Below are 24522 nucleotides of genomic sequence, written 5' to 3'. Positions count from 1 at the left end.
AGGTCCTTTCGCGTGATGTAATTAGCTGGAGGTGCCACTGCCCAGGCCACATAGCCGCCCGTTGTCCCCTGACCCCCGAGCAGATGGACTGCAGCATGGGACGCCGCTGTTCCTATTACGTGTATCCGGCCTGCAGTGTGAACTGTCCACCCAGCGAGGGGTAACAAGCGTGTCCTGTGAAGATGAATGGACGGCAGGTAACAGCACCGGTAGTCTCTGGGAGTCTGGTGACCCTTGTGAAGGCCACCCTTCCTCTCCAACTAATCCCGGGGAAAAAAGTCGGCGTACGGTGCATTCATGGTTATACTAAGGAATATCTGATGGCCATAGTGGACATTGAAACAGCCAACGGTACCGAGTCCCACGAGGGTGGCGTCGTTCAGGACTTGTTGCACCCTTGTTGCACCGGGACTTTTGTTTATTTTGGGATCTGTGTGGGAAGGCTTCAGGGTTTGCCAACGCGGTTGAGAAGCCAGGTAACCCTGAAGAGGTATCACCACACCCAGAGTCAGACGGGTTTATCTTTTGTGTCCTTATGGGGGATGAGGAGGTAGTGTTCCCTGAATCTGACATTCTGGAGTTAGGGGTGACCAGTGAGAATTTTGGATCTGTCCAACATAGGGACCTAACTCTGAAGTAAGGCTTCAATAATGTCACTGTCATAAATGGAGTTGCACAGGAGCCGAGGGCAAACACAAGGTTCCCCTATTTTATGATGAGTGAGGATTTGTTGTACCGGGTCACAAAAGTAAGGGAGGAGCTGGTGGAACAGTTCTTGGTGCCGGGGCACTATAAACGGAAGATGTTGGACATGGCTCATTCACATATCTTGGGGGGACATCTAGGGGTGGAAAAGATGCAGGAACGAATCATGCAGAGGTTCTATTGGCCCAGTTGTCACCGGGAAATATTAAAGTATTACAGGTCCTGCCCTACCTATCAGTTGACCTCCCCCACCTCTCACTTTCAAAGTCCCCTCATGCCAGTGTCCATTATTGAAGTGCCATTCGAGAGAATTGCCATGGATTTGGTTGAAGGCCATAGAAAATGATGGTAGAGACTGGGACTCTCTCCTCCTGTATCTGTTGTTCTCCATCCGAGAGGTTCCACAGACCTCTACGGGGTTCTCGGAATTTGAACTCCTGTATGGCCAACATCCGTGAGGTCTCCTGGATGTAGCGAAGGAAACCTGGGAAGCCGGAGTCACGCCCCACAGTAGCGTCATCGAGCACGTTGCTCTGATGCAGGAGAGGATTGTGAAGGTAATGCCCATCATCAAAGAACACCTCCTCCAGGCACAATAGGCACAGGCCAGGGTCTACAACTGCTCAGCCAGAGTGCAGCAATTCAATCCTGGTGACAGAGTCCTCGTTCTGATACCTACCATGGAAAGCAAGCTCTTGGCTAAGTGGCAAGGACCGTATGAGGTGGTGGAAAAGGGTGGCAAAGTGAATTATAAGGTTCACCAACCGGGATGACGTAAGCCATACCAGATATATCACGTCAACCTCATCAAGCCGCGTCAAGACAGAGATGCGGTGGAAGCTCCATGCTTGCTGGTCAAACCAGAAGATGAGGTTGGAGGGGTCACAGTAGCGGAGACGCTAACAAAGGAGCAAAAACAGCAGTGTCGGGAGTTGCTGCAGAAGAACAGGGACCTGTTCTCCGAATTGCCGGGCTGCACAAGCATCATAGAACATGAGGTTCTGATGGAGCCACATGTGCGTGTGAACTTGAAGCCCTATCGGATACCTGAGGCCCAACGAGAGTTGATCTCTAAAGAGGTTGCTCGTATGCTGAAATTCGGTGTCATTGAAGAGTCCAAGAGCTGTTGGTCGAGCCAGATTGTCCTGGTCTCAAAACCCGATGGAGAGTGGAGATTCTGCAATGACTATCGGAAATTGAATGAAGTCTCCAAATTCGATGCGTATCCGATACCACGTGTCGATGAGCTGATTGAAAGACTTGGGCCAGCAAGGTACATAACCACCTTGGATTTATTGAAGGGATATTGGCAGATTCCCATGGCACAGGGAGCCAAGGAGAAGACTGCATTTTCTATGCCGGACGGATGCTTCCAGTATGTCTGGATGCCATTTGGACTGCAGGGGGCCCCTGCAACCTTCCAGAGAGCTATGGATCGAATCCTTGCACCCCATAAGCAATACACCGCAGAATACCTGGACTATATTGTTATCTTCAGCCCGGACTGGAGAATCATCTGGAAAAGGTCCAGGCGGTGTTTGATGCTCTAAGGAATGTGGGGTTTTCAATAAACCTGAAGAAATGTGCCATGGGGAAAGAAGAAGCCAAATACCTGGGTTATATAGTGTGGAGAGGCGAGATCAAACCCCAAATCAGTAAAGTGGAGGCAATCCAAACCTGGCCGAGACCGCTGTCAGAGAAACAGGTTAGTGCCTTCCTGGGTGGAGGAGGTACAGGAGGTTCATCCCAAAGTTCACCGTGATGGCCACACCCCTGACTGACCTCCTTATGGGACAAAATCGGCTACAGCGAAGTGGTCTGCAGAGGCGGAGTCAGCCTTTCAAGAAATGAAGGTGGCGATGTGTAAGCAACCGGTCCTGGTGGTCCCCGACTTTGCCAAAGAGTTTATACTCCAAATGGATGCCTCAGATGTCGGTTTGGGAGCAGTCCTTTCCCAGGAGATACACGGGGAGCAGCACACTGTTCTCTACCTAAGTAGGAAGCTGTCCTCATGTGAGAGGAATTATTTGGTCATAAAGAAGGAGTGCTTGGCCATAAAATGAGTGGTGGACACATTACGGTACTATCTGATAAGACGTAAATTTAGATTGGTATCCGACCATGTCCTACTTAGATGGTTGAGGGAGACAAAGGGTACAAATTGTAGGGTCACCCTCTGGTTTTCAGCGCTACAGGACTTCAACTTCCATGTAGAGCATAGAGCAGGGAAGCTACATGGTAATGACGATGCCCTCTCGAGAATCCCCTGTCTGGTTATAGAAGACGCCGGGGAGGCAGAGCGGGGAGGTATGTAAGGTGGCTAATAGTCGTTTAGTCGATGGGAGGTATGTACCACAGAGATGGCTGGTCTCTGTGATGTAACCCGGAGTGCTTCTCTAGTGCACGCATGCACTAAGAGGATTAATTGGTGCAGCTGGGAGCCGGGGTACGAGTTGCTAGGAGAGATGGGCGGGTCCAGCAACTCACATACCTCACCTCTGGGTGGTTACCAGCCTTTATAATGGAGGCTGTTATGTGTCACATGGTCTGTGTTTGGAGGGAGAAGGCCTTCTGTGTGTTGTCTCCAGACTGAGCTGTGTGCTGGATGCTTACAGGCCTGTGTGACCACAGGTCCAGTTTACCAGAGACTTTGCTAAAAGGACTGTCTTTGTTTTGTTTTTTCCTGGTCTAAAGGTTGTCTGTTTGCATTTTTCTTTTGTCAGTTTATGAAGCTAATAAACCGCTATAGACATTTAAAGGAACATGCCTCCGTTTTGCCTCCCATCGCACCTGAGTGAGTACAATCCCTACAATATATGTGCCTGTATATATGTGTATATGGTGTGTATTTACTGTATGTGTATATATGTGTGTTTATGTTGTAGCGCCCCGAGGGTTCGGTCGCTACAGAGGTATTGCATCTCAACCAGATGTGCGATATCTCACTTCCAGGTAAGGATGGAGTGTGGATCAGGACCCTGACACCTGCATGCATTACACCACATTTCCGGGGGGGGCATGGCGACCGATATGCTCCACGTAGAGCACGACAGTCCCTGCTCCTGGCTGGAGTGGGGGGAGGGAACACCGAGGAAGGGGGGACCCTGTAGTGCATAGGAGGGAGAGGGCAGTTCCTGGGTGCACTGAGAAGAAGGTATAAAAGGTGGGCACCATCTTAGTTCTGTGTTCAGTCAGAGAGAAGAAGTGACAGAGTAAGGGCCTCTGCATGGGGCTCTGCTCCGGAGGCGGGCCTAGCCTGTGAGGCCCAGCCAGCACTGAAAGAGCAAGGAGAGTTCAGTAAGAGGAGAAGACAGGGAGCAGAGGCTCAGACTGAGCTCTGCTCCGCAGGCAGGCCTGAGAGAGAGGCCGGAGCCTGGAGGAAGGAGAAGGAAGGAAGAGGAGCAGAGGAGGCTCCAGGAACAAGGAACGAAGGGACCCCAGGGGTGTGGACCGGCGAGTCACCACCGCACGCCCGAATCTACCTGCGTAGGGGGGTCAGGCCAAAGGGGGAGACCGGTCCCTGAAACTAGTGGAGGCGGGGAACTACCCTCAGCTAGAAACCGGAGGCTGTGACATTTTATGTGGCGCAGCCCCTCGCTATACCCGCTAGGAAGGCACCACATAGGGTCAGGGAACCTGCACCAAGGTTTACCAGAGAAGGCCAGAGGCAGCAGGACAGAAGCGAGGTCACTGGCGGGGTATGACAGGCCAGAGAAAGGACACACAAAGGGGGTCCTGTGAAACGCTCCAAAATGATCTGGGAGTAGGCTGAGCCCCTCACCTGGTGAACACAGTGCGATGTGGGATGTTATGACCAGCTGTAGTAACGTGGATAAAGAACTGTGAGTAAATACCCTGGACTTCATTACAGGAATCTGTGTCGTTACTGCTGCTCCCGCGCACCATCACCCCCAACATCCGCACTTGCTGCCCTGAGGCTATACTCCTCCCGTGGGGAGTTATACTACACTCTACTGCACCCACAACACCAGCCTCAGCGGTCTGCCCTGCAGCGGCGGTTCACTCGGACCGCAATCCACGGGTGGCGTAGTCGGACATTTAATCATAAAAACCACATAAATAGACTGCCACTGGTTTGACCACCCTGAGCCACGGGACCGGGTCACCGCCATGGTGACTACAACCCCCAGCATCCACAAAAGGGCCCGGTTCCAGGTTCCCCACGCGGCCCAGGGGGCGCGTTAATGTACCTGTGTATACTGTATATATGTGTGTACATGCCTATGTATATGGTATGTGTGTATGTGCTTTCCCGGTGATGTAAGCCCGGGAATGTAAGCTTCAGCACGTGTAGTGCTGAGAGAGTTAATAGTACATATCAGGGCCTGGTTTACGAGCAGTCAAAGAGATGGGTGGGATTGGCTGCTCAAATATCCCCACTCCGGAGGTGTGGTATGGCAGATAAAATGGGGACCAGTTGTTTCATTCAGTGTCTGTGTGTAGACCTCCAGTGTGTTGATCTTTGCTAAGGACTCAAGATCTGGACACTAATCCAAGTGGGCAAACTCGCAATACTGAATGTTTTTACTTTGTGCCAGGAAAGGCTGTCCTTTTGTTTGGTTTCCTGAGCGGTTTACGAAGTCTTAATAAATCAGCCAGGACATTTTTTCTAAAACCGCTTCAGGTGCCTATGTAGACCGTGTACCCGGGTGGCCTCTCTTAGAATACAGCGGGCCAAGGACAAAGAATACAACCAGACAATTTGTCAAGGAATGGCTTTTTACAAACACCAGAACTCGAGTTACCCCGACAGCACAAGAAAGAAATACAGTTAAATTTCACACACACCTAACCCAGGACACCTAGGACCCCTACGCTGCACAACCGATAAGCCTAAGATGTTCTATCGGATACACTATAATTTGCCTGACCTGTGGTTCCGCCTAATGCGGTAAATGAGAGTTAATCAAGGGCGAAGGTGTAATTGCATGGGTGCAAGAGGCGGCCCCTGCAGTGGTGCAGCCCAGAGATTCATAAACGTGACAATTCTCTAGGATTACAATTCTGTTAGGCTACATGTATACAAGTTCCCCCTAATGAGGTGAGTATTTAGCTCTGGTTATACAGTTCTATGAGCAAACAATGTCTCTAGCTGAGAATCCACGTTTGGCGCCAAACTCTCTCTAAGTCTGCCTGCAGGCTTCCACCAGGGCCCCTGTGGTCGGGCCTGATCTCAGGACTTACCGGCGCCTGGATGCATCTCTGGCTCCCAGGAGCTGCTGGAAACAATGTTCTCAGAGTATTACTCCACCTTTATGGACTGACAATAAAACATAATAAATGGATTTTACAGGAAAAATTTTTTAGGAAACATTCTTTCCTGTATAATGACTTGTATATAAGGCAAAATTAAAAAGAAACATAAGTAAAAAAAACGACTCCTCCATATTTTAATAGCTGGGTCATCTCTCACCGTATTTCCCCATTACCTATGACTACAGTAGATGACATAGTAGAGGGGGAAATAAAACTACACCCACTGGTAGTCACCGGTAGGTAGTGGAACTCCTAGACTCATAAAATCTATCCACTAAGTGCAAGGGCTGCCAAAAATTAGAAGGAGGGACTGCAATACACCATGGAAGACATGTAGAGGAGGGCCTCAAAAAACATTGTTTTCCCATTTTTTAGGAGTGGGACTCCTAGACTGGAAAAGCCTATGCACTAAGTGCAAGTACTGCCAAAAATTAGAAGGAAGAGGGACTCTGATACACCCTGTATTAGACATAAAGGAAGGCCTGCCTCATATGACGTGCCCCCTGGGCCGTGTGTGTGGGGGAGTACCCGGAGCCGGGTCTCCTGGGGGTTGTAGTCTCCGTGGCGGCGACCCGGTCCGTGCCCAGGGCGGTCAAACCAAATGGCCAGTCTATATAGGTTTTAGGGTTAATGTCCGACTACGCCACCCGTGGATTGTGGTCACTGAACCGCCGCTGCGAGGCAGACCACTGAGGCCGGTGTTGTGTGCGCAGCAGAAAATGGGATAACTCCCCACGGGAGGAGTATAGCCTCAGGGCAGCCGGAGTGGATGATGAGAGTGATGGTGCACGAGCGCAGCAGAAACAACTCGGAGTCTTTGTGATGCAGTTCAGGGTCTTTACTCACGGTTAGTACTGCAGGCCACTGCTGCTGACCGTGGCCGCCCGTGTCGCGCTGTGCTCACCAGGTGAGGGGCTCTGTCAACTCCCAAGTAGTTACGGAGCGCTTTTCAGGATCCCCTCTATGTGTCATTTCTCTGGCCATTCAGCCCCACTAGTGACCACACTTCTGTCCAGCTGCCTCGGGCCGTCTTGGTGGGCAAACGTTGGCCTCCGTTTCCCTGGCCCTATGTGGTGCCTTTCTAGCGGGTGTAGCGAGGGACTGTGTCACGTGAAATGCTGCAGTCTCCGGTTCCTAGCTGAGGGTAGTTTCCCTCCTCCACTAGTTCAGGATCCGGTACTCGTCTTTCTGGCCTGACCCCCCTACTCTGGTAGCGGCGGGCGTGTGGTGGCTACCTGCCGGTCCACACCCCTAGGGTCCCTTCTGTCTTTCTTGGAGCCTACTCCGCTCCTCTCCTCTCTCTTCCTCTCCAGGCTCAGGCCTCCTGACAGGGCCTGCCGGTGGAGCAGAGCCCATGCAGCAGCTCTGCTCCCTGTCTTCTCCTCTCACTCTGACTCTGATTCTCTGCTCCAAGATGGTGCCCCCCTCTTATACTCCTGTACTCAGTGCACCCGGGATCTACTTCCCCCACCCACACACTACCGGGTTCCCCTCTCTAGGTGTTCCCTCCCCCCACTCCAACCAGGGACAAGGTCAGTCATGCCTGCATATAATGGGAGCACCGTCGAGCTGTCCCCCGGAAATGTGGTGTAGTGCATGTGGGTGTTAGGGTCCTGAGCCATGCTCCATCCTTACCTGGAAGTCAGATATCGCACATCTGGTTGATATGCAATACCCCTGTAGCAACCGAGCCCTCGGGGTGCTACACATACATATTCTGTTAAAATTGTTAGTTAGTGGGATTCCTAGACGCTGTCACACCTGTGGATCGTGGACCCACTGAGCCACGGGCCAGGATTACGCAGGAGGGGCAAGGCTAAACAGCTTACCTGGTCTTTGTTAGAGCTCCTAATTGTGGAGTGAGGCTTGCGCTGCAGGTAGCCGTTAGGTACCACTCCTGGGCAGTCCCCAGTACTGCAGCAGCTGACTCCAAGGGCCAGGATAGAAGTCATGGACACAGACTTGGTCACTGGTAGGAAAGGATTAGACAACACAGATTCTGGGTCACTAGACAGGATGGATGCCTGATATCCCTATAAAGATTTTGAGTGAGGGTCACCTGATGAAACTATAAAGATTTTGAGCGAGGGCCGCCTGATGACCCTATTCATATGGTGGAGATGGAGGACAAGAAAAAGAAGAAACCATGAACCGTTTACCCTTTTTTTGGGTGGGAAGCAGTGTGTTCAAAAACATTAAGCACAAAATCTTTCTACAAGTTTTTATTTCCAGCACTGGGAACATTACACACTGTTTTCTAATTCAAAACATGAAGAGAAATGTTAATAATTTTAACCAGAAAATAACAAAAAATGAACATTGGGCTGTTCTAAAAAATAGCAGTGTCTGCATTTGTCTTTACAAACTCACAATATGTACTCTCTTTTTTTGTGGATTTAGCATTCCTGTGAATCACTAACCTAATATTTAGTTGTATACCCACAGTTTTTTAGAGCTACTTCACATCTATGTTGCATAGAGTCAACCAACTTCTGGCACCTGTCAACTGTTATTCCAGCTCAGGATGCTTTGACTACATCCCACAATTTTTGGCATTTGTTGGCTTTACCTCACAAACTGCATTTTTGATGTCACCCCACAAGTGGTTTATCAGATTAAGGTCCGGGGATTGGGCTGGACACTCCATAACCTCAATTTTGTTGGACTGCAACCAAGATTTTGATCATTTACTGGTGTGTTTAGGGTCGTTGTCTTGTTGAAACTCCCATTTCAAGGGCATATCCTCTTCAGCGTAAGGCAACATGACCTCTTCAAGTATCTTAATACATGCAAACTGGTCCATGATCCCTGGTATGTGGTATATAGGTCTGGCACCATAGTAAGAGAAACATGCCCATATCATGATTCTTGTACCACCATGCTTCACTGTTTTCAGAGTGTACTGTGGCTTGAATGCAGAGTTTGGGGGACGTCTGATGAACTGTCTGCGACTCTTGGACCCAAAAAGAACAATTTTACTTTCATCAGTCCACAAAATGCTTCTCCATTTCTCTTTAGGCCAGCTGATTTGTTCTTTGGCAAATTGTATCTGCTTCAGTACATGCCTTTTTATTAACAGTGGGACTTCTTGCTAAGAGATTAGCTTCACACAGGCGTCTTCTGTCACAGTCCTCACAGGTAACTTGAGACTATCTTTGATCATCCTGGAGCTGATCATTGGCTGAGCCTTTGCCATTCTGGCTATTCTTTGATCCATTCGAAAGGTAGTCTTCCGTTTTCATCCACGTCGCTCTGGTTTTGCTTTCCATTTTAAAGCATTGGAGATCATTTTAGCTGAATAGCCTATCATTGTCTGCACTTCTTTATAAGTTTTACCCTCTCCAATCAACTTTTTAATAAAAGTACGCTGTTCTTCTGAACAATGTCTCGAACGACCCATATTTCTCAGGCTTTCAAGGAGAAATGCATGTACAACATGTGCTGGCATAACCCTTACATAAGGGCCACCTGATTCACACCTGTCTCTTCATAGAATGATTGACCTCACTAATTGAGCTCCACACTACTATTATTTTGAACACACCCCCTTTCAATTAATTATTCAAATTTTCAGACTGAAAAACCTGCAGATAATGAATTCGGAGTCTGGTGATTTTCTTAGAATCTACTGCACCAATTGGTAAATTGTTTGACATGTGGTAATATAATTTATACCAAAAACAGTGATTGATCTGGTTAGTCATATTGGAATGCTATTATTTTGAACACTACTGTATATGATAGGATTTCTATATTGTTTTCTGCAAAAACTAAAAAAACAAGACATAAGAGACTAAAGTTAATTCACAAATGAAAAATGCCAGATTATCGAGGACCCAAACCTTTGATCTCCCTACTCCAGTATCCACCAGGGCTGCAGTCTTGATCCATAAAATACATGACCCTTTTGGGTTTCTGGCATTATGTTCCTGGGCTCCCAGACACATTGCCTACCCCCAGACTACACAGAGCGCTGAGCCATGTGGGGAAGAAAGAAAATATGTTTAACAAATGTTTTGTATGAATTTAAAAAAGGGGAATTTTTCTTTAAAAAAAAATCAGGAAATAAAAACATTGCAGAATGGTGTTTCTTCGCTTGTCCCCCATTGATACGAGTAGAAACTACACCCAGGAAGGCTACAAAGAACCAAACAGAGAGGCGCTGATGCAAAAATATTATATTTTACTAGATTTTCAATAGCAAAAAGCAAACTCAAAACTTTTGTGCTCCTGAAGACCTGGTCCTTAATGGGAAAAACAATCTTGTTTCTGTTGCATTTTTACATATAAAGCTATCAGTCACCAGGTAAATGTAGGATCCCTTGACTAAAGGATGATAAGAACTCATGATATGATAATTAATCCTTACTAACGCGCTTTGTTAATTCCTGGTGATTATATAATGACCTCCTTCCCCGGTGTAGAAAGTTTCTCCTGGTCTGTGACACAAGATCGGACGATGGATTCCAGTCCCTATAAGCTCTACCACGTAGACAGCTTTGATTCCAGGCAATATTTGGACCTTTACTTTTCAGATGACCCTGATATGGTCTTTACTGAAGATACATTGAAATTTCCTATTGAGAATCTTAGAAAAACTTTCACGGAGGGTTTGTATCTTATTCTTTCTATATTTGATAGGGCTTTACCAGATACAAAATGGGCAAAACTTAATTTTAGGGCTTTGGAAATCAGAGGGAGTAAGCACGCTGCCCCGGTCTTATCAACAAAAGCTCTAGTTCTTAAATACGATGGAGATTATAGAGTCTCTGGGTTTAGTAGATTCATTCTTTCTCCTCTGTTTTCTCCATTTCATCTAAAATTTAATTTGTTGGTACAATTACTTATAGATTTGCTGTAAGGGTTCTTTCACATGTACAAATTTTAAGATGTAAATTTTGATAAAGATCCACAGTAAATCCATATCTAGATCCACAATAAAATTTGCAGGGGTTACAAGTGGATTCCCTTTGGATTTTTTATACAGATTTTCCTCTAATTTGCCCTATGCATTAAACATGCTAAAATCTACTGTGCGGCAGTTTCAGTCTCACCTGGAGCCTAAGGAAGGAAGGAGAGGGGGGAGAAAAAATCCTTCAGCCCATTTGAAAAGACCAATATTATTATAGATCCATGGTAGATTGAGGTTTTTGGGAGATTTTGCATTGGGTTTTACCAACTTCAAGAAATGCAGCTCTTTCATGATGCCAAAGTCTCATCACATTGCTCCTGCTCTTAACAGCGATAGATCTATGATAGAGAGCTACTGATACAGCAGTCTCAGTGTCTCCTATGTTAGGTGTACAGCAGTGTCAGTGTCTCCTATGTGATGTATACAGCTCTCTGTGTATCCTATATGATGTACATACAGCAATTTCAGTGTCTCCTATGTGATGTATACAGCACTCTGAGTATCCTATGTGATGTATATACAGCATTGTCTTTTTGAATTCTATGAGATGTATGTACAGCAGTCTCAGGGTATCTTATGTGATGTGTATACAGCAGAGTCTCAGTGTCTCCTATTTGATGCACAGTGTCATGTAAAAGTTTGGGCACCCCAGGTCAAAATTACTGTTATTGTGAACAGTTAAGCAAGTTTAAGATGAAATGATCTCATGGTTAGTATGCCAGGTACCAGTCCTAGGCCCTAGGCAGATGCTGGTACAGCAGCAGCTGACCCCACAGGTCAGGTTAGCTGACACAGACTAGGGCTCTGTTCAGTTCAGGATCACTGCAGAACGGTTGCTGACACGGAGATTCAGATAGGGAAATGTTCACATACTGGCCGCACTGGGACCAGGGGACTTCAAAAACAGGACTGGCAGCAGGGGGACAATGTTCAGGCGCTGGCCACACATGGACCAGGGATTCGGGTTCAGGACACTGGCCACACCGGGACCAGAGGACCTAACAACTCACTATTAGGGGAGACTACATACTAATGAAAGCTGTTGCCTCGGTGACTCTATAAGGGAGATGGAGTCTTTTATACAGGATGACTCTCAGTAATAGACTGAGAGACATCCAGCAGGTGAACTCATTATGCTAAATGCCTCTGTAAGTCGTGTATCGGGAGTGTTCTTCAGGACGCGGCAGCGCCGCGGGGGAGAAAACAAACTCTTACACAGTTTGATCTCAAACTAAACTATTTTACTTTTTTAACTGTATATTGTTCACCGAGCCCATACAAAAAGACCACATTTAACTATTATGCTAACATTAGTCCGCAGCTGAACCTCAGTGCTATACAGCGTGGCACTAAGCAATCCGTATTTACTCTCTTTTTTCTATAGATTTGCCTGCTGGCACACCTGTCTAAACCGGCCGCCTGTTACCGTTTTACACCATAAGAATTAGATTAATTATATGCGTGTAACGTACAGGCTAGCCAGCGGTATAACACTGAGGGTTTACAACCTTACTAATATTTCCTCTATTTACCCAACCAGATTTCCATTTCCCTTCCCGTAGGGTTTACAGAGGAACAGTCCGCCGTCTACTGTAGTGAAAATACCCAAAACAAACTGCAGTGACGGCCGTTTAGCCGTACATATAGTCGCACGTAGTTAAATAACTGTCCAGTATTAAGATTCTGTGCAGAAACGTCCTCCTGCACCAAACTGGAGTTCAAACATGATCCGGAGTCCGTAGTGTGCCGCGTCGGCACCGCAACGTGGATCGGGAATAGTTATTAAACCAGGATAAACCGTGGCAGCGAATCCAAAAGTTCTGAACGCTGATATTAGCCACAATCGCTGTGTGAAGAAGTATATATACCTAAATAACTACAGGTTATACTTTAGCCTTGAATATTTTGCCGCCAAAATGTAATGTGTGAACTGTTACTCACTGAGGGACCCCTTTAACAGGTGAGCGATACCATTAATGCTTAATTTCTCAGTGATGTCCAACACCTCTTCACCATAGATCCTGGTCTTTATCGTCTCTGGACAGCATTTCTGACAGGAATTTCCTCAGATTTGGACAGGATACGGTCGTAAGCAATCTCAGCTTCAATATCCCGTTTCCCTGCAGTCAATGGGGTATTTTCACAAGCAGATGCTGCTGAATTCCCTTCCAGCGCGTCCTGTTCAGATCAGGACATATTCCAGACTACTCCCAAAATGGCCGCTCCACTTATTCCTGTCACGTACGTTTTTCAACTGTCACTGAGAAATCCTCTGAGCACAGAGCACTAAGCCCCTCCCACACTTGAGCTGGACCAATCACCTACTCCCCTTTGGTTGTTGGGCAGATTTCATAATTACTACCCTATCATAAATACATTAACTGCTTATTCTCCTATATAATCATGTAATACAATACATTTTAAATCATTCATAGAGTTAAATCCTTATATATATATATATATACATTCTTTCAACAAGTACAGTGTTATACTGGTGTGGATACAGATTTACACAATTATATCAAGCTGAGGGCATTTCACTGTATGCACGCACTACCCCTTTAAGAACAGGGGAGCGCATGCGCACACCCTAGGCACGCCACTGGGACTCTGAACAGACCAGAATGAAGGGAGCAGGGAGCGAGCCGGGAACCACGCCGCAGGGCCGGGGTGGTGACAAGGCCGGCATCCCTGAATGGAGGGAGAAGGGAACACCATGCAGAGACGCCGGTCATTGCACCACATGCCCTTTTTTTCTCCACACATACCATTGATCATTGTGGCCAAAGACTTCTATTTTAACTTCATTGGTCTCCAGGACTTATTTCTTAATTACATCAGGCTTGTTTAGATGTTCTTTTGCATATTTCTGACGCTGAATTTTATGGTGAGGACGCAGGAGAGGTTTTCTTCTGATGACTCTTCCATGAAGGCCATATTTGTGCAGGTGTCTCTGAACAGTAGAACAATGTACCGCAACTCCAGAGTCTGCTAAATCTTTCTGAAGATCTTTTGCAGACAAGCGGGGGTTCTGATTTGCCTCTCTAGCAATCCTCTCTCACTGAAATTTTGCTTGGTCTTCCAGACCTTATCTTGACCTCCACTCTTCCTGTTAACTGACATTTTTTAATTACATTTCGAACTTAGGAAAGGGCAACTTGAAAACACTTTGCTATCTTCTTATAGCCTTCTTCTGCTTTGTAGGCCTACACCATTTTCATTTTCAGAGTGCTAGGCAGCTGCTCAGAAGAACCCATGGCTGCTGGTTTTTGGCGCAATGTTAGAGGAGGCTGAGTTTTTATAAAGCTGGGAAATTTGCATCATCTGGCCTTTCCTAACAATGATAGTGAACAAAAACAGGCTAATTAAGGTCTGAAACCTTGGTCAAAGTTATCTGAGCACACAAGTACCCAAGGGTGCCCAAACTTTTGCATCGGCCCATTTTCCTTTTTGTAATTTATAAATTGTAAAAAATGACTATATATATATATATATATATATATATATATATATATATATATATATATATATATTTTTTTTTTTGCCTAAAATACAAAGGAAATGTGTCATCTTTAACTTTAGCCCTTTTAGAGATCATTTCATCTTCAACTTGCTTAACTGTTCATAATTACATTAATTCTGACCAGGGGTGCAGAAACTTTTACATGCCACTGTACAGACAGCAGCTTCAGTGTCTTCTATGTGATGTAAATAGCAGTCTCAGTGTCTCCTATGTGATGTATACAGCAGTCGGTGTCTCCTATGTGATTTATATACACCAGTCTTGGTGTATCCTGTAGCGTCGGCGTCCCTGCCTCCTGCTAGGCAGGGACGCTGTCCCCCTCACCTCTCTGCTCCGTGCCCGGCGGCTTCCTCCCGCTCTGCTTGCAGCGCCCGCTCTCCCCCGGTCACTGTGCTTAGGGCGCGCGCGCGCTTCCCCTCTCTTAAAGGGGCCGCGCACGTCGCCCTAAGTAGTCCCCGGCCAATGGCCGGAGGATCCCTCCATATATAAGGCACCTCCTCCAAAATGGAGGTGCCCGAGCAATGTTGTTGCACTGTTCACTACTCTGCTTCAGCCCTCAGGTCCCGTTTCCAGTTACCTGCCAGTTACCTTCCAGTTTCCTGCCAGTTTGCTGTCTGATTCCTGCCTGTTATCCACTTACCTGTTTGCTAGCCTGAGGTCCGACGGTCTGCCTTCCGATTCCTGTCAGTCTGTCTATGGACCAGCTTACCCGCTCACCTGGGAGCGCTCATCTGCTACCTGCCTGTTAGCCTACCTGGAGGCTCCGCCGTCATGTGCTGTGACCACCTGCCAGTCCAGAGACTCTTGCCCGCTCACCTGGGAGCGCTCATCTGCTACCTGCCTGTTAGCCTACCTGGAGGCTCCGCCGTCACGTGCTGTGACCACCTGCCAGTCCAGAGACTCTTGCCCTCTCACCTGGGAGCGCTCATCTGCTACCTGCCTGTTAGCCTACCTGGAGGCTCCGCCGTCACATGCCGTGACCACCTGCCAGTCCAGAGACTCTTGCCCGCTCACCTGGGAGCGCTCTTCTGCTACCTGCCTGTTAGCCTACCTGGAGGCTCCGCCGTCACATGCTGTGACCACCTGCTTATCCAGAGACTCTCGCCTGCTCACCTGGGAGCACTCATCTGCCATCTGCCTGCTAGCCTACCTGGAAGCTCAGCCGTCACAGGTCGTACCTACCCTTTACCCAGAGACTGTCCCGGTCACTTGCCGTGCCCTCCTGCCCGTTTACCCAGAGACTGTCCCGGTCACTTGCCGTGACCTCCTGCCCGTTCACCCAGAGACTGTCCCGGTCACTTGCCGTGACCTCCTGCCCGTTCACCCAGAGACTGTCCCGGTCACTTGCTGTGACCTCCTGCCCGTTTACCCAGAGACTGTCCCGGTCACTTGCCGTGACCTCCTGCCCGTTTACCCTGAGACTGTCCCGGTCACCTGCTGTGACTGCCTGCCTGTCTTCCCTGGTCGCCACCCGCTTCCTTACAAGGACCGCCCCCTTGTGTAAGTTGCTCAGTGGTTCCTCCTCCCAGACCCGTTACAGTTTGCTCGGGCCATGGAAGCCGGTGGCACCCAAGCTCCCTCGCTCTCGGACCTTTGTCATGAACTGTCCCGACAGAGGTCCCAACAGGAGTCCATCCTGGGTCACCTGCGGAATGTCAATACTCGCCTGGACACTTTGACTGCCCCACCAGCAACCACCGCTAGTGTCATGACTCGCAGCCCGGCTGCTCCGCTGCCCACCAATACCATAGTATCCTGCTCTGGAATCCGGCTTTCTGCACCTCCTCGCTTCGGAGGCGACTCCGCTCAAGCTCGGGGCTTCATTAACCAGTGCACCCTGCACTTTGAACACCAGTCCCACCAGTTTAATTCCGACCGGGCCAAAGTAGCCTTCATCATGTCCCATCTCACGGGGGAGGCACTGGCTTGGCTAAATCCTCTATGGGAGAGAGGAGACCCTCTGGTGTCCGACCTGCCAGCCTTTCTCACGGCTTTCCAGAAGGTCTTCGACGAACCCGGACGGAAGACCTCATCCGCCTTATCTCTGCTACGCCTCCGTCAAGGGAGTCTCACCGTGGGCCAATATGCCATACGGTTCCGTACCCTTGCTTCGGAGCTGGCCTGGGATAACGACGCCCTGGTGTCCGTCTTCTGGGAGGGTCTGTTCGGCCGTATTAAAGATGAACTCGCCGGTCGGGACATTCCTACCACTCTCGACGACTTGATTACACTTGCCACCCGGATTGACATCCGGTTCCAGGAGCGCGCTAGGGAGGTCACCCGTGAGAGGAGGATTCCACGTCTAGTCCCTACCTTCCAGAGACCCGTCACTCCCTCTGTTACTCCCCAGGCACACTCACCTGAGCCTATGCAGGTCGACCAGACCAAGATGGTCAAGACCCGTCAAGACTTACGTCGTGCCGAGGGGAGCTGTTTCTACTGTGGCAGTAAGGAGCACCGGATCCGTTCCTGCCCTGAGAGGTCGGGAAACGCCTGTGTCTAGGATCGCTCAGAGAGGTCGCCCTAGACAAAAGTAAACCCTCTCCATCCCTGATGCTGTCTGTTTCTATCTTCTGCGGAGAGAACCGCTATTTTGAACTGGCTCAACTTGACTCTGGAGCTGCTGGAAATCTCATCTCTCAATCCCTGGTAGAAAAATACCGCATTCCCACCAAACCTCTGGCCGTACCTTTATCTGTCGCCGCCGTGGATGGGGGTCTCTTACCACATCCCATCCAACTCATCACCGAATCTCTGACTCTACAGGTGGGAATGCTGCATTCTGAGAGCATCTCCTTTCATGTTCTGCCTGGATTCTCTCACGCACTATTGCTTGGCCTGCCTTGGCTCCAGAAACATGCACCCGTGCTTGACTGGCAGACCGGAGAGGTCCTTCGCTGGGGACAGGACTGCCATAAGACTTGTCTAGTTCCCGTTCGTCCTGCCCGTCCTTCTCCTACCCCAGCCAATCTGCCCGGTCTTCCGGTTCCCTATTGGTCTTATGCGGATGTCTTCAATAAAAAGGAGGCAGAGACTTTACCTCCTCATAGACCATACGACTGCCCAATCGACCTGATGCCCGGCTCTACTCCTCCCCGTGGGCGAATCTACCCTTTGTACGCTGCTGAGACCCGGTCCATGTCTGAATATATTGAGGAGAACCTGGCCCGGGGATTTATCCGGAAATCTACCTCCCCGGCGGGAGCAGGCTTCTTCTTTGTCAAAAAGAAGGACGGCTCACTCCGTCCATGTATAGACTATAGAGGCCTAAACCAGATTACTGTGAAGAATAAATACCCCCTTCCGCTTATTCCTGAATTATTTGACCGTCTGAGGGGGGCTAGAATCTTCACCAAACTGGATCTCCGTGGGGCGTATAACCTGGTCCGTATCCGTCAGGGGGATGAGTGGAAGACGGCATTCAATACCCGGGACGGCCACTATGAGTACCTTGTGATGCCCTTCGGTCTCTGTAATGCTCCTGCCGTCTTTAAAGAGTTGGTCAATGACATCTTCCGTGATCTTCTCTACTCCTGCGTGGTGGTGTACCTGGACGATATCTTGGTCTTCTCTCCGGATCTTCCTACTCACCGGAGGGACGTTCGTCAGGTCCTGCTCAGGCTCAGGCAGAACCACCTCTACGCAAAATATGAGAAGTGCATCTTTGAGCAGACCTCTCTTCCATTTCTGGGCTACATAATCTCTCAGACAGGTCTACAAATGGATCCTGAGAAACTGTCTGCCATCCAGAAGTGGTCCCGACCAGAGGGGTTGAAGGCTATTCAGCGGTTCCTGGGCTTCGCCAACTATTACCGCCTGTTCATACTGCACTTCTCTTCCCGGACCGCCCCTATCTCTGCGCTCACCCGTAAAGGTACGAACCCCAGAGAATGGCCGCCCGAAGCAGAGGAGGCCTTTCTTTCCTTAAAACAGGCCTTCCTCTCCGCCTCGGTGCTGCATCGTCCGGACGGCAACAAACAATTCTTCCTAGAAGTTGACGCCTCCTCCTCCGGAGCTGGGGCGGTACTTACCCAAAAATCATCTTCCGGAAGAAAGGTAACTTGCGGCTTTTTCTCCAAACTTTTCTCCTCTTCTGAGCGCAACTATTCTATAGGAGACTGAGAATTGTTGGCCATTAAGATGGCACTGGAGGAGTGGCGTTACCTGCTCGAGGGGGCTCTCCACCCGGTAATAATTTACACTGACCACAAGAACTTGGCATATCTCCAGAGCGCCCAGAGACTTAACCCGCGCCAAGCCCGGTGGTCTTTGTTTTTTGCCCGCTTTGATTTCATTCTTCATTTTCGTCCGGCTGACAAAAACATCAAAGCTGACGCCCTGTCCCGATCCTTTCTGGTGTCTGATCTTGAGGAGGAGCCTAAACACATCATCGATCCCGCCAGAGTAATGCAATTAGCCCCCATGGGTCTAAATCGTCTCCCTCCCGGTAAGACGTTCGTAACGGTGTCCGATCGGGAGAAGATCCTACACTGGGGTCACTCGTCTAAGCTAGCTGCGCACGGCGGTCAGAAAAAGACCCTCCAGCTTATTACCCGGCACTACTGGTGGCCTACCCTGCACAAGGATGTAATTGACTTTGTTTCTGCCTGTGTGTCCTGCGCCCGCAACAAAGTTCCGAGACACCTGCCTGCCGGCCGCCTTCTTCCTCTGCCAGTACCTGCTGCCCCGTGGCAACATATAGCTATGGACTTCATAACAGATCTCCCCGTCTCTGCCGGTTGTACGGTCATTTGGGTAGTCGCTGACCGCTTTTCCAAAATGGCTCATTTTATTCCCCTGCCAGGCCTCCCGTCTGCTCCCGAGCTAGCTAAAGACTTTATCCGCCACATCTTCCGTCTCCATGATCTGCCTCTCCACATCGTGTCGGATCGTGGGGTTCAGTTCACCTCACGCTTCTGGAGAGCCACATGTAAACTGCTCGACGTCACCCTGGACTTCTCCTCCGCTTACCACCCACAGTCCAATGGTCAAGTGGAGCGGATCAATCAGAATTTGACCAGTTACCTCCGGCACTTCATTAATGCCCACCATTCAGACTGGGTGGATCTCCTACCATGGGCCGAGTTCTCTTACAACAATCACGAGAGCGAATCTTCTTCTAAATTCCCGTTTTTTGTAGTCTTTGGTCAGCATCCTCGGATCCCTTTTCCTGTCTCCACCTCTGTGGACAACCCGGCCGCAGAATCTCTCGTTAGCAAATTTTCCTCCATTTGGGAGAGTACCCGATCCGCACTCCTTCAGTCGTCCGAGCGGATGAAGAGACACGCCGACAAAAAACGCCTGGATTCCCCACAATTTCGTCCCGGAGATAAAGTCTGGCTCTCATCCAAATATGTCCAGCTCAAGATTCCTTCCTATAAGTTAGGGCCTCGGTTCATCGGCCCACTGGAGGTTATCAAACAGATCAACCCGGTGGCCTATAAATTGAAACTCCCGGCCAACTTACGGATCCCTAACTCCTTCCATGTATCTCTTCTCAAACCCGTGGTACTTAACTCCTTTTCCAAGTCTACAGGTACGCCTCCTGCTCCGGTTTCTGCTGAAGACGAGTTTGAGGTAGAGAACATTCTGGCCACCAAAAGGGTAAGAGGAAAGACCTTTTTTCTAGTGGATTGGAAGGGGTTTGGTCCTGAGGAGAGAACATGGGAGCCCCGGGAGAACATCCATGCCCCTCTCATCCTTGCTAAATTTCTGTCTGGCCTAAAAAAGGGGGGCCTAAAGGGGGGGGTACTGTAGCGTCGGCGTCCCTGCCTCCTGCTAGGCAGGGACGCTGTCCCCCTCACCTCTCTGCTCCGTGCCCGGCGGCTTCCTCTCGCTCTGCTTGCAGCGCCCGCTCTCCCCCGGTCACTGTGCTTAGGGCGCGCTTCCCCTCTCTTAAAGGGGCCGCGCGCGTCGCCCTAAGGAGTCGCCCTAAGGATCCCTCCATATATAAGGCACCTCCTCCAAAATGGAGGTGCCCGAGCAATGTTGTTGCACTGTTCACTACTCTGCTTCAGCCCTCAGGTCCCGTTTCCAGTTACCTGCCAGTTACCTGCCAGTTACCTTCCAGTTTCCTGCCAGTTTGCTGTCTGATTCCTGCCTGTTATCCGCTTACCTGTTTGCTAGCCTGAGGTCCGACGGTCTGCCTTCCGACTCCTGTCAGTCTGTCTATGGACCAGCTTACCCGCTCACCTGCTACCTGCCTGTTAGCCTACCTGGAGGCTCCGCCGTCACGTGCTGTGACCACCTGCCAGTCCAGAGACTCTTGCCCGCTCACCTGGGAGCGCTCATCTGCTACCTGCCTGTTAGCCTACCTGGAGGCTCCGCCGTCACGTGCTGTGACCACCTGCCAGTCCAGAGACTCTTGCCCGCTCACCTGGGAGCGCTCATCTGCTACCTGCCTGTTAGCCTACCTGGAGGCTCCGCCGTCACGTGCCGTGACCACCTGCCAGTCCAGAGACTCTTGCCCGCTCACCTGGGAGCGCTCTTCTGCTACCTGCCTGTTAGCCTACCTGGAGGCTCCGCCGTCACGTGCCGTGACCACCTGCCAGTCCAGAGACTCTTGCCCGCTCACCTGGGAGCGCTCTTCTGCTACCTGCCTGTTAGCCTACCTGGAGGCTCCGCCGTCACGTGCTGTGACCACCTGCCAGTCCAGAGACTCTTGCCCGCTCACCTGGGAGCGCTCATCTGCTACCTGCCTGTTAGCCTACCTGGAGGCTCCGCCGTCACGTGCTGTGACCACCTGCCAGTCCAGAGACTCTTGCCCGCTCACCTGGGAGCGCTCATCTGCTACCTGCCTGTTAGCCTACCTGGAGGCTCCGCCGTCACGTGCCGTGACCACCTGCCAGTCCAGAGACTCTTGCCCGCTCACCTGGGAGCGCTCTTCTGCTACCTGCCTGTTAGCCTACCTGGAGGCTCCGCCGTCACATGCTGTGACCACCTGCTTATCCAGAGACTCTCGCCTGCTCACCTGGGAGCACTCATCTGCCATCTGCCTGCTAGCCTACCTGGAGGCTCAGCCGTCACAGGTCGTACCTACCCTTTACCCAGAGACTGTCCCGGTCACTTGCCGTGCCCTCCTGCCCGTTTACCCAGAGACTGTCCCGGTCACTTGCCGTGACCTCCTGCCCGTTCACCCAGAGACTGTCCCGGTCACTTGCTGTGACCTCCTGCCCGTTTACCCAGAGACTGTCCCGATCACTTGCCGTGACCTCCTGCCCGTTTACCCTGAGACTGTCCCGGTCACCTGCTGTGACTGCCTGCCTGTCTTCCCTGGTCGCCACCCGCTTCCTTACAAGGACCGCCCCCTTGTATAAGTTGCTCAGTGGTTCCTCCTCCCAGACCCGTTACATATCCTATGTAATGTTATACAGCAAAGCCTGAGTGTAACCTATGTAATGTTTATGGCAGAGTCTCAGTGTATCTAATGTGATGTATACTGTCTGAGTGTGTCTAACTTTTTATGCACTATTTTTGCTGAATTCGCACAAAGTAAATCACAGAGTTTGTATTTAGGCGAATCAGAAATTTTTGTAGAAAATTAATGGCGGTGTTCAAATCTGTTTCTGAAGCACACAGGGCGATTAAATAATGATGACGGGAACAATAATTGTAAATATACATTTTATAAATGTTTAAAGTCTTATGACCATATCAAGGCGTCAAATATTAAAACAAGCATAGCGGTAAAAATCACAATATTGCACGGCCATAGGGCACATGTTCAAATGTACAAATGTAATCGTATTATATATATATATATATATATATATATATATATATATATATATGTGAGGCAGTGACCGGGATCGTATACGAGGGACGGGTTATATCTCCCCCAGAATGTGTACAGAGACCTATTAAACCCATTGGAGTGCATTGCAGTCACAAACTCACCTGCGGCTGCAATGCAGGAATGAAGGTGAGCATTGACCTGGTCAGGCTATCTGGCTAAGGCAGATTAGTAAGACCCGGCAGGGCCTTCATTTCTTGGAGAAGGCTACAGGAGGCAGTGGGGCGGCCTCCTCCCTCCAACCCGGGTTTTCCAGTGGCTCTTGCCACAGGTCCTTTAAAAAACCTGCTCTAAGGTTTAGTGTTGTTCAGGGGCATACATAGAAATCATGGGGCCCCATAGCAAAAGTCCAAATTGGGCTCCCCTTTCCCGTAAAAAAAAAAATCTGCAACGTAACTGGAATCACAGTGTATAGGCGCAGTCACAAAAGGACATAGCTATCTACTTTTGAAGACAGGGAAATGGACATGTCTTGTAGCATATACATAGTAAATGTGCCCATACTGAAGCCTTTTAGTGTTCTCACCCCTTTTATCGCCCTATGGATTTAAATACCCCCAAAAATGCATCCAACACACTGTATGATAACCCCTACAGTAAATTCCCCTACTGTAACCCCTACACGCACAGTATGATGGCTCCATAGTCCCCCCAGCAAAGTATGATGTCCACACAATCACCCACACAATATGATAGCTCTGACAGCACCCAAACACAGTACGATGGTCCACACACACACCCCACAGCAACCCCCCCTCACACAGTATGAAGGTCCCCGCAAAGTATGATGATCCCCACAGACCCACATTGTATGATGATCCTCACACAGTTTGATGGCCCCACAGGTCCTCCACAGGACCTCCAAACAATATGATGAAGGTATCCACAGTATGATGGTCAGAACAGGTCCCCCACACACAGTAAGCAGCACGGTGGCTCAGTGGTTAGCATTGCAGCGCTGGGGTACTGGGTTCAAATCCCACCAAGGACAACATCTGCAAGGAGATTTTATGTTCTCCCCGTGTTTGCGTGGGTTTCATCTGGGTTCTCCGGTTTCCTTCCACATTCCAAAGACATACTGATAGGGAATGTAAATTGTGAGATGGGGACAGTGCCAATAATGTCTGTAAAGCGCTGTGGAATTAATGGCGCTATATAAGTGAGTAAAATAAAAATATACCGTATTTAGCGGATTATGAGACGCACCCCAAATTTTGGGGTGCAAAATAGGAAAAAATATTTGTTGTTTTTTTTTAAATAAAATGGTGCGCCTCATAATCCTTTTTACCTGGGGGCAGTGGTAGTGGAGGGGGGGTCACAGGAGCCAGGCTCACACATACCGGAGACTGGCGGCAGAGGAGGCTGCTGCAGGAGACGGCCAATGCTGCGGCCCCGCCCTCAGCAGAAATGTCAGTGATTCAAGGCGGTGGTGGTGGCGGCGGGAGCTAGGCGAGTTCAGCGAGGCGATGCTGCGGCCCTGTCCTCAGACGTCGGCGGTGAGCGGAGGCGAGGTTCCCTATCCTGTACATAGCCCTGCGCTGTGCTTTTGTAAAATGGCCGCCGGAGCATGCGCAGATCGAGATCTCTAGAGAACTCGGCCAGCTCCCACCGCCACCACCACCGCCTTGAATCACTGACATTTCTTCTGGGGACGGGGCCGAAGAATCGCCCTGCTACTGCTGCAGCCGCCGCCAACTTCCTGTGTTTGGGACCCCTATCCGACGCCGCCCCCCAAGTAACCATAACTTTTCATTATAAGACGCACACCCTTTTTCCTCCCAAATTTGGGGAGGGGAAAGTGTGTCTTATAATCCGAAAAATACGGTGAGTAAAATAAAATAAATAAATAATATTGGCCCCCACAGTAGTCCCCACCACAATATGATGGTCGCCCAAGCCCCCCACATCATATGATGACCCCCTTTCAGCAGTCTTCATCACAGTATAAGACCCCACAGACCCTTACAAGTCCTGACTAGGAGAGCATGAGCTGCCGTGCAGATAAATGTGTGTAAAGCAGTAATTTATACAATTTATTAATGTTCAGCTGTAATCCCCTCTGGTCCCAGAAGTTCCCCCTCAAGCCTTTTGGTGACCGACACAGGACAGTGTGACAGTAGCTCTAGCTCGGTGTGAAGGAGGCTTCCTGACTCTCTTTGTGCACAATCACAGCCCTCCTCCCCATAAACCTGTAAATAGTTAGCAGAATTCTATTTACGACCCCTCCCCCGGCCTTAACACCCGCACATCCAACAATCAGCATGCAGGTGGAAACTCATCTGACTGAGTCATTTCACACAGAGAGCCCAGCGC

At 49.5% G+C, this 24522-nt stretch overlaps 1 protein-coding gene across 2 annotated transcripts in view; it reads left to right on the top strand.

Annotated features, from left to right (window-relative positions):
* The window catches only part of LOC141165393 (nicotinamide N-methyltransferase-like), a 64184-nt gene that overhangs the window by 13544 nt on the left and 26118 nt on the right, over positions 1 to 24522 (top strand). The window contains exon 2 of one of the 2 annotated variants that reach the window (XM_073650983.1): positions 3429 to 3499. In XM_073650983.1, coding sequence (XP_073507084.1) covers positions 3469 to 3499 — 31 coding nt within the window. In that variant the 5' untranslated portion in view covers positions 3429 to 3468. Of the gene's footprint in view, positions 1 to 3428; positions 3500 to 10420; positions 10593 to 24522 lie in introns of those variants that run through there. The other variant, XM_073650984.1, reaches the window with a different exon arrangement.

This window comes from Phyllobates terribilis, unplaced genomic scaffold (assembly GCF_046119375.1).
Source record: "Phyllobates terribilis strain yellow unplaced genomic scaffold, ASM4611937v1 Scaffold_11__3_contigs__length_659146591, whole genome shotgun sequence".
Classification (NCBI taxonomy): domain Eukaryota; kingdom Metazoa; phylum Chordata; class Amphibia; order Anura; family Dendrobatidae; genus Phyllobates; species Phyllobates terribilis.
This window is presented reverse-complemented; position numbering and strand designations above follow the sequence as displayed.